The 10,921-nt window shown below is 39.3% G+C and overlaps 1 protein-coding gene across 1 annotated transcript in view; it reads left to right on the top strand.

The window, feature by feature from the left end:
- Positions 1-10,921, top strand: part of ATP8B4 (ATPase, class I, type 8B, member 4) — a 266,323-nt gene that overhangs the window by 174,235 nt on the left and 81,167 nt on the right. Inside the window, exons 14-15 of the mRNA XM_006831865.1 lie at positions 2,716-2,881; positions 7,887-8,075. Coding sequence (XP_006831928.1) covers positions 2,716-2,881; positions 7,887-8,075 — 355 coding nt within the window. The remainder of the gene's footprint in view (positions 1-2,715; positions 2,882-7,886; positions 8,076-10,921) is intronic.

Consider the following 10,921-nt stretch of genomic DNA (forward strand, 5'->3'; position numbering starts at 1 on the left):
AGTAGAAAGCCTCATCTTTCTCCCGCAGAGCGGCTGGTAGTTTCGAACCGCTGACCTTAAGGTTCGCAGCCCGATTCGTAACCACTACGCTACCTAGTGTATTACCTAGGGTTGGGATCGACTCCACAGTACCTAACCACAACAAAGACTCTTTCCTAAGAAAAAGTAATCATGCTTCCTAGAAATATTGCTTTTCTGGATTCCTTGTTTAGTCACACCTTTTTACACTTTACCACTGTTGCAAATAGAAATGTGTCCCTTGCCTTTACTAAAAGCTGTATTTTAGTGGGCTTTTTCTGAGCTCTTCAACCATGTGAACTCTCTCTGCATCATCTCTTTACCTCCCCCTGTAGCACCCTCTTCTTCATAGTATTTCCTTCGTACTCATAATTCTTCCTTTCTCTTCCCACTTCTGCCTCAAGCTGCCTCGTCCCCCTTTAGCAGCAAAAACACAAAATCGAAAAATCAAGCCCATTGCCAACTCATGGTGACAGTAGAACTTCCCTGTAGGATTTCCTAGGCTACAGTTGTTATAGCAACAGACACATGGAGCATGAGAGGCTGCTAGATCGAACTACAGAACTTTGTGTTAGCAACGAGCTCTTAACCACTGCACCACCAGGGCTCCTAGTTGGCCGCAAGTCCATTTAATTGAAGGAGTGTAGCTTTTGATTCTACTGGTGGTTGTGGTGTATGCCATGGAGTCAGTTCTCATCTTTCTCCAGATGAGTGGATGATAGATTTGAACTGCTGACCTTGTGATTAACAGCCAAACTCGCAACCCATTAAGTTACCAGGGCTCCTTCTACTACTGTCTCTGAAAATGGAGGCTGCCTAGTGTGCCTGTGTTTCTGTTTCCTTCTTTTTCCCTCTCTGGTGTCTATGTTTTTTTAGTGTGAGTTCCAGAAAAACAGAGAAAATGCTGACTTGATTCCATGCTTAGCAAATCAAAAGTCTGATTACTATTTATTGACCAATTATTATTGATGTGCCTTCATATTCCTGCTTTTGTAGTTTCAGAACTACTTTTAGAGTGCCATAGGCAAGTCACCAGTAAGTAGGAAAGGAATCCTTAGTAAACTTCTGGAAGAGTTTGGTCTCTGGTAGACAAAGCCATTGAGGCCTTGGCCACTTCCTCTCCAGACTCATCTCTTGCCACATTCCCCAGATGCTCCATCCATCCTGTACTTCTTAACATCTTTCAAAATGACCACACTCACTTTCTCTCACATGTCTCTGCAAATGATGTGCTCTTAGCCTGAAACAATCTGGCACCAGCTCTCTGCATGGCTAACTTTCTTCTCCATCCCTCCAACCTCAACCAGTTGTTGTTATGTGCTGCCAGGGCAGTTCTGACTCTTAGTGACCTTGTATAGGGTTTCCGAGGAGTGGCTGGTGAGTTTGAACTGCTGACCTTATCGTTGAAACAGACCTTGCAGTCCAGTGCTTACCCCACAGCACCACACCTGAATTCCAGCCTCAACCTAAATGATCCTTTCCTTGAGAATCTTTCCTTGCTTGTACCCCTGCCCCCTTTCTTTGATTCAGTGTGTTTGCCTCATCATAACAGTTACTACATCTTATTGAGATAGCCTGCTTACTCATTTCTATCCTGATGAGACTGACTTTCATTGAGGGCAAAGATGACATTTTGTATATGACTACATCTCTAGTGTCCAGAACAGTGCTTGGCTTATAGTAGGTACATAATAAATATAATAAGTATGGAGTGACTGTTTCAAAGTACTGCAATGCATTGTTTATCAATCAAGGAATAATTGATATACCTTGACATTTTTTGCATATATGTACTCAGTACTGGAATGACAATGAAACTATTATTTTCTTAAAAAATATTTTTTGTCTCTCCATCAGAATGAAATGACACATATTTTCTTTAAATATCTGAGGTAGGTAGTTGGTAAAAAATTAAGTCGAACCACAAGATGGTGTATCTGTTGTATATGTAATATCTCAGCGAGATTTGAGAAAGCACTCGGTAATAAAATACATAAGCAATTTTGCATTGAAACATATTAATTCACTATATAACCTAAACAAGGTTTGCAAGTAGACTCATACAATTTCAAGTTTTGCTGACAAAATCAGTTCAAGACAAATTAGGTTTTGCCATCAAATAGGTTTTGAAAAACATAAACACAAAGGACAACTGTTTTCAGACCTTTTTCACATTTTGGAGTTGTCATACAACCACTGTATCTATACAGCCTTTGAAAATTTTTCTTCCTTGTATACTTTTGGAATGTTCACTGCTTTGTTGTTGTGAAGTGCCGTCGAGTTGGTTTGGACCCATAATGACCCTGTATAGGGTTTTCAAGTATACAAGGAAGACAATTTTTCAATGGCTGTATAGATACAATGGTTGTATGACAACTCCAAAATATGAAAAAGGTCTGAAAACTGAGTTGTTCTTTGTGTTTATGGTTTTCAAAACCTATTTGATGGCAAAACCTAATCTGCCTTGAACTGATTCTGTCAACAAAACTTGAAATGGTATGAATCTACTTGCAAAACTCTGAAATGAGGAAATTCTATTTAACAGTCATAATGAAACAGAAAGCCATTTTAGTGCCAAATATTTGAGGCTGAAAAATCATATAAGCATTAACTATACTTAGAGGACGTGTTTTTGAATTCTGAGAGATCATTTTTGGAATGAGGTCTTATCATTTTGTTGCTATTGTTTTCCTACAGAGAAAAGAACCAGTGGATTTCTCATTCAACCCTCAAGCTGATAAAAAGTTTCAATTCTTTGACCATAGTCTGATTGAATCCATTAAACTCGGTGATCCCAAAGTGCATGAATTCCTTAGGTTACTGGCCCTTTGCCACACTGTGATGTCAGAGGAAAATGGTGCAGGTAAGTGATTGGGAACTATGTCTATAGCGGTGAGCCATGATTTTGTTTGTAAAATTAAAATTAATATTTTTTGGGTTTTTTTTATAAAAAATGTTGGGGGTTTGGAGGATTTTCTAATTAATTGTAGAAAATCATAGAAGGGATTAATTACCCTGTCACTAACTGTTCTTTGTGTTTATTTCTATTCTGAATGTTTTCTAAAAATGCGAAGAGAATTAAGTCACAAGAAAAAGAAAAGAAATAGGATCAATGGAAGGTGTGGATCCAAAGATGCTAATCTAAGCAGATGAATTATTTCTAACGATTGCATATCAGATTTGACTGTGAGCTTCCTTGCAGCCTGGACAAAGAGGGAAATAAGAATTGAGTTCCCCTTATTCGTTTGTATAGATAACTGATGCAGATAGCCATAAGGTGTGTGCTTAGAATGAGTTTACTAAGTAATTAGGATAGATCTACCTGATCCTAGCATATTCTTATTTAAATCCCCACGATGAACAAGTATAAGGAGTCTTGGTAGTGCAGTGGGTTGCGAACTGGCCTGCTAACTACAAGGTCAGCAATTCGAATCTACCAGCTGCTCCGTGGGAGAAAGATGAGGCTTTCTGCTCCCAAAGATATGTTGTTGTTAAATGCCGTGCAGTCTGTTCCAACTCATAGTTACCTTGCATACGGTCTCTGAGTAGTGACTGGTGGGTTTGAACCTCTGACTTTGCAGTTATTAGACTAGTGCTTATCCTACAGAGCCACACAATCTTGGAAACCCTACACAGGGTCACTATGAGTCAGAACTGACTCCATGGCACACCACTACTGTGATCAAGTGTGGAGCTGTAGGCTAAGCATTGGACTACTAACAGCAAGGTCAGCGGTTCAAGCCTACCAGCTGCTCCTTGGAAACCTTATACAAGGTTGCTGTAAGTCAGAATCAACTCAACAACACTTAGTAACAACAACAATAACATAAACAAGTTAAGGGGCCTTGGTAGCACTGTGGGTTAGGCACTGGATTGCTAACCACAAGGTCAGTAATTTAAACCCACCAGCCACTCTTTGGGAGAAACATGAGGCTGTCTGCTCCCATAAAAGTTCACAGCTTCAGAAACCTTATGTAGGGTTTCTAGAAGTCAGAATCAACTCAATAGCGGTGGGTTTGGTGATTTGGGGATGAACAAGTTTCTGCCCCTCGTCTACTGTGTTGCTGTGATGCTAGAAGCTATGCCACCGAGATTTCAGATTCCAGTAGGGTCTTCCATGGTGGACAGGTTCCAGTGGAGTGTCCAGACTAAATGAGACTAGGAAGGAGGACGTGTGATCCACTTCTAAAAATATTGGTGACGGAAAACCTTATAAATCATAGCTAAATGTTGTCTGATATAGTGTTGGAAAGAGTGCCTCTGGGTGGAAGACACTCAAAATAGCTTTCAAGATGGACTGATGCAGTGGCTGTAACAATGGGTTCAAACACAGGAAGGATTTTGAGGATGGTGTAGGACTGGGAAGTGTTGTATCTATCGTACACGGGGTTGCTGTGAGTCAGAAACAATGTGATGGCAACTAACAGCATGAATAAATTAAGAGGCCCTGTTGGCACAGTGGGTTATGCACTGGACTGCTAAAGAAAGGTCGCCAGTCAAATCCACCACCCACTCTGTGGGAGAAAGATGAAGTCGCCTCTTTCTGTAAAGATTTACAACCTCAGAGACCCTATGGAACTGTTCTATTGTGCTCTATAGGGTCAGTGTGAATCCAAACGGACTTGATGGTAGTGGGATAGATTTGGGTTTGGTTTATGAAAAAGATCTCATACTTATAGGATGGTGGTTTGGAACCATCTGGGCCACTTTAATGTTGAAGTTGTAAGGCAGGTAGATTATAATGGTATGTGGAATCCATTTCTTACTCCAATTAAGGCCAATCTGTTTCATTTACAAGTTGTATTTTTTTCTACTACCAACTTCAAAGCTGATATTAGTATCAAGTAAAACATTTTTTAAACAAAATAATAAAAGTGAAGCTCTTTTTTTCTTGACATATCATCCAACTAGCGGTATATACTTCTGAGATGAAGTTTCCATCTCTCTAACCCTTCCTTAAAGAATTCTGTGCTTTGTGATTTATACCATGACAAAAACAGTAGTTTTGACATCCTCAAGGGACACAAATTGTATTCATTTAAAATATTCTTTGAGTTTGGAGAACAAAAAGAAGTCTGAATGGGAACAACCGGGACTATAGGGTGACTGGGGCAAGGTTTCCCAGTGAAATTCTCATGGAACAGCCCTTGTTACCCTTGAAGAATGAGCAGATGTGTTATCATGATGGGTAAAACTTCCTCGGTGAAAATGTCCTGGCCTTTTCCTCATCAGTGCAGTTTTCAGTTTTCTTAAACCTTCTTCCTAATAAGCCCCCGTGATCGTCCTGTATGATTACCCCTTTGGAATAAAAAAAAAGACAAAGCAATTACCATGACCTGAGCTGACTTGTCTTCCTTGAATTTAACTAGCCCAGCAGATCCCCTCAGAAACCATTATTTTCATTGGACTTTTTTTTTTAAAAAAAGACATCCTAATGAAACTAAGACATATGTATTACTGAGAAAAGTTGTCTACAGCCATCCACTGATCACAGAAACATGATTTGTTTGTAATAAACACATATTGTCTGGAATAAACCTGTGCACATATGAATCAGGTAGATCTATCCCTCATAACAATACTTTTTTACTTATCCTTATGTATGTGTGGTAGTGGCTGTGTGTCGTGGAGTCGGTTCCGACTCATAGTGACCCTGCACAGGGTTTCCAAAGCTGTAAATCTTTAAGGGAGCAGAAAGCCTCATCTTTCTCCTGAGGAATAGCTGGTACTTTCGAATTGCCGACCTAGAGGTTAGCAGCCCTACTCGTAACCACTGTGCTACGAGAGCTCTTTATGTATGTGTACATAGTATATATAGGTATGTTTGCATGTGTGTATATATAAATATAGATATAGATATACATAGATATATGGAGTCCTGGTGTGGTGCTGTAGGATAAGCACTGGATCGCAAGATCGAGTTGAACTGCAAGGTCTGTGATCCAACTCACCAGCTGCTCTAGGAATTGGAACCAACTGAATAGCACTTAACAACAACAACAACATATATATTGTTGTTGTTGTTAAATGCTGTCCAGTCATAGGAATGCTGTATAGGGTTTCTGAGGGATAACTGGTGGGTTTGAACCACCAACTTTGTGGTGGTGCTTATCCTGTAGCACCACACCAGGTCTCCATAGATACGTTGCTGTTAGGTGCCATTGAGTTGGTACCAGATCATAGCGACCCTATGTACAACAGAACGAAACACTGCCTGGTCCTGTGCCAACCTCACAATCGTTTCTATGCTTGAGCTCATGGCTGCTGCCACTGTGCCAATCCATCTTGTTAGGGATCTTCTTCTTTTTCACTGACCCTCTACTTTACTAAGCATGATGTATGGGCATGATGTATACACATATATGGAGTCCATACTACCAGGAGAGACCATTCCTGGAGAAGGACATCATGATTGGAAAAGTGGAATGCCAGTGAAAAAATAAGAAGACCTCCAATGAGACAGAGTGACACAATGGAAGAAGCAATGGGCTCAAATATCACAATAATTGTGTAGATGGCATAGGACTGGCAGTGTTAGGTTCTGTTGTGCATTGTGTCGTTGTGATTTGAAAGTGACTTGATGGCACCTAACGACAATATTAATAACTACTTTCTTAATGGTATAATTTGGAACACCCTGGTATGCTGCTGTGGATAAGCACTGGACTGAGAACCACAAGGTCAGCAGTTCAAACCCTCGGAAATCTTATACAGGTTCGCTATAAGTTGGAACCAACTTAATGGCACTTAACAACAACGTAAAAATATGAGCAGTCCTAGTGTAATGCTGTAGTGTAAGTGATAGACTGCTAACAAGGTTGGCAGTGCAAACCCCCCAGCTACTTCTTGTAAACCCTATACAGAGTCTCTATAAGACAGAACCAACTCCACGACACTTAACAAAAAATAAATAAGTAAATATAGATCTAGCTCTGCTTAGTTTTTCTGATTTATTTCTGCATCTAAACATGATATGACTTTATACAAAGGGCTTATTTTATGTATGCTGTTTAAAAAAAAATTTTTTTTTTAAATATTTCTTTATGCTTGCTTAATTTATTTTCTCTCCTCTCCTTTCCTTCCACCAACTCCAACACATACACAATATCAAGTAGCAAGTATGAAACCCTGGTTTGTTTCCCTCTGCTTCAAGACAGCTCTTAAATGACTTCTCCTAAAAATGGTCACGGGCTGAAGACTGACGTGGAATTCAGACTGTGTGCTCCCTCACCCTTTGACTGTGTGATTTTGCAAAGATCACATAACTTCTCTAAATTGTAGGCACCATTGATACAAAATGGAAATAGTAATTTCAATCATTTCTATCTCAAAGTCTTACCCTGAGTATTTTTGTTGTTGTTGTTAAGTGCCATCATGTCAATTCCGACTTATGACGACCCTGTACAGAGTTTCTGTGAAGTAGCTGGTGGGTTTGAACCAACAACCTTGTGGTTCATAGTCCTGTGCGTATCCTACAGCAACACACCAAGAGTCCATACCATGAGCATTATGTGAGTTAGTATATATTAAAATGTTTTAGCTGTGACTCTTCTATGGTATATCTCTCTTCTCTGAAAATACAAAGATACCGTTTCCAACCTAATAACACTTTCAGCATAGTGGAGAGGCAGACTCAGCAATTAATACTTTCACAGAAGATGATAAGGTTACAAAGGCGGTGTGTGGAAATCCTATGGACTCTCAGAGTAAGGATACCTGGTCCAACTGGTTGGTGAGTATGAAAGGACTGAGAATAGAAAAGATTTCTAAAACTGATCCTTGAGTTGGGTGTTGAAGAACGGAGATGACATTCTATGAATGTTAGTTATTATTTTTAGTATTAATACACTTGTTTCTTTTCTTCTTAGGCCAGCTGATTTACCAAGTTCAATCACCTGATGAAGGGGCTCTAGTGACTGCTGCAAGAAATTTTGGATTCATTTTTAAATCTCGAACTCCAGAGACTATAACAATAGAAGAACTTGGAACACTAGTTACTTACCAATTGCTTGCCTTTTTGGATTTCAACAATATCAGAAAAAGGATGTCTGTCATAGGTATGGTTGGTATATGAGATTGTTTTTGACCTGATGATTGTGCTAAGATGATATGGCAGCCAGCTTCCGTAAAGATTTGCATCCTTGGAAATCAGAGGGGTAATTCTATACTGTCCTATAGATCACAATAAATCAGAATTGACTAGGTGACAGTGGTTTTAGGGGAACATTCAAGGGAGAGATCTAAGAGCTAGAATTGGCCAGGAGACACACATTTGAGAACAGTTAGCTTGTAGATAGCACCTGAAGCCATAGATATGACTATGATTGCCAAAAGAGAATGTGAGGGATGGGACTAGAAAAAGCCCACAGAAAATTTTGTAAAATTTGCAAGTAATTTTTTTCTAAAGATAATTCAAAACCTGCTGCAACAGTATATGGACAGGAAACTTCCAGAGGTTCAAGTGGATTCAAAGGAGGATGTAGAATGAGGAATATCATTGCTGACATCAGATGGATATTAGCTGAAAGCAGAAAATAGCTGAAAGAGGTTTTCCTGTGTTTTAGTAACTAGACAAAGCCTTTTGATTGTGTGGGTCATAACAAGCTATGGAAAACATTGCTGAGAATGCATACACAAGAACAATTAATTGTCCTTATGAGGAGCCTGTACATAGACCAAGAGACAGTCGTTTTTAGAAAACAAGGGGACATTGAATAGTTTAAAATTTGGAAAGGTGTGCAATAGGGTTGTATTCTTTCACCATACTTATTCCATCTGTATACTGAGCAAATAATTTGAGAAGGTGGATTATATGAAGAATAACATGGCATCACGATTGGAGGAAGACTCATTAACAACCTGAGATATGCAGATGATACAACCTTGCTTTCTGAAAGTGAAAAGGACTTAAAATACTTACAGATGAAGATCAAAGATCACAGCCTTCAATATGGGTTGCACCTCAATGTAAAGAAAATAAAAACCTAACTACTGGACCAGTAAATAACATCCAGTAAATGGAGAAATGATTAAAGTTGCTCAGATCCACCATTACCACTAATGAAAGCAGCAGTCAATAAATCAAATTATTTTGGCATTAGGCAAATCTGCCGCACAAGACTTCTTTAAAGTGTTGAAGAACAAAGATGTCAGTTTGAGGACTAAGATACACCTGAATTAAGCCATGGTATTTTCAATAGCCTTATATGCATGTGAAAATTGGGCAATGAATAAGGAAGACCATGGAGGAACTGATGCATTTGAGTTATGGTGCTAGAGGAGAATATTAAAAGTACTATGGACTGCCAGAAGAACAAACAAATCTGTGTTGGAAGAAGTACAACCAAAATGCTCCTTGGAAGCCAGGATGCCAGACTTTAGCTCTCATATTTTGAGCATATTATCAGGAGGAACCAGTCCCTGAAGAAGGACATCATGCTTCTTTAAAGTGTAGGATCAGCAAAAAAGAGGAAGACCCCCAATAAGATGAATTGACACTGTAGCAGCTGCAAAGGGCTCAAACACAGCAACAATTGTGATGTTGGCATAGGACTGGGCAGGGTTTCTCTCTGTTGTGCATAAGTATGCTTTGAGTTGGTATCAACTTGATGGCACCTAATGACAACAACCCACCACTCGTCTATCAGTTTGTCATACTGTGGTGGCTTATGAGTTGCTGTGATTCTGAAAGCTATACCACTGGTATTTTAAATACCAGCAGGGTCACCCATGGTGGACAGGATTCAGATGAGCATCTGGACGAAGACAGACTAGGAAGAAAGAGCGACAAACTACTTCTGAATACTAAGTCACTGAAAACTTTATGAATAGCAGAGAAACACTGTCAGATATAGTGCCGGAAAATGAGCCCTTCATGTTGGAAGCCACTCAAAAGGAGACTAGGGAAGAGCTGCCTCCTCAAAGTAGAGTTGACCATGATGATGCCAATGGAGTAAAGCCCGTGGGACCATTTGCTGATGGGGCACAACTCAAAATGAAGAGAAACAGTTGTAATATCCATTAAAAATCGGAACATGGAATGTACGAAGTATGAATCTGGGAAAACTGGTAGTTGTCAAAAATGAAATGGAACACATAAACATAGATATCATAGGCATTAGTGAGCTGAAACGGACTGGTATTGGCCATTTTGAATATGATGACCACATGGTTTACTATGCCAGAAATGACAAATTGAAGAGGAATGGTGTTGCATTCATTGTCAAAAAGAACATATCCAGATCAGTCATGAGGTAAAACACTGTGATGGGATGATATCTATGACCCGACAGGGGAACCCAGTTAATACCACTATTATTCAAATTTATGCACCAACCACTAAAACCAGTGATGATGAAATAGAAGAATTCTACCAACTTCTTCAATCTGAAATTGATCAAACATGCAATCAAAATGTATTGATCATTACTGGTGAATGGAATGAAAAGGTTGGGAGCAAAGAAGTAGGATCAGTAATTGGAAAATATGGCCTTGGTTATGGAAATGATGCTAGAGATCGCATGATAGAATTCTGCAAAATCAATTATTTGTTCATTTCAAATACTTTCTTTACATAGCATAAAAGACGACTATACAAATAGACCTCACCAGATGGAATACATAGAAATCAAAGTGACTGCATTTGCGGGAAGAGATGATGGAAAAGCTCCATATCATCAGTCAAAACAAGGCCAGGGGCAGATTGTGGAACAGACCAATTACTCATATGCAAATTCAAACTGAAGCTGAAGAAAATGAAAACAAGTCTACGAGAGCCAAAATATGGCCTTGAATATACCCCACCTGAATTTAGAGATCATCTGAACAGATTTGATACATTAAACACTAAAGACCGAAGACCAGAAGAGTTGTGGGATGACATCAAGAGCATCATACATGAAGA

This window comes from Chrysochloris asiatica, unplaced genomic scaffold (assembly GCF_000296735.1).
Source record: "Chrysochloris asiatica unplaced genomic scaffold, ChrAsi1.0 scaffold00004, whole genome shotgun sequence".
NCBI classification, from domain to species: Eukaryota; Metazoa; Chordata; class Mammalia; order Afrosoricida; family Chrysochloridae; genus Chrysochloris; species Chrysochloris asiatica.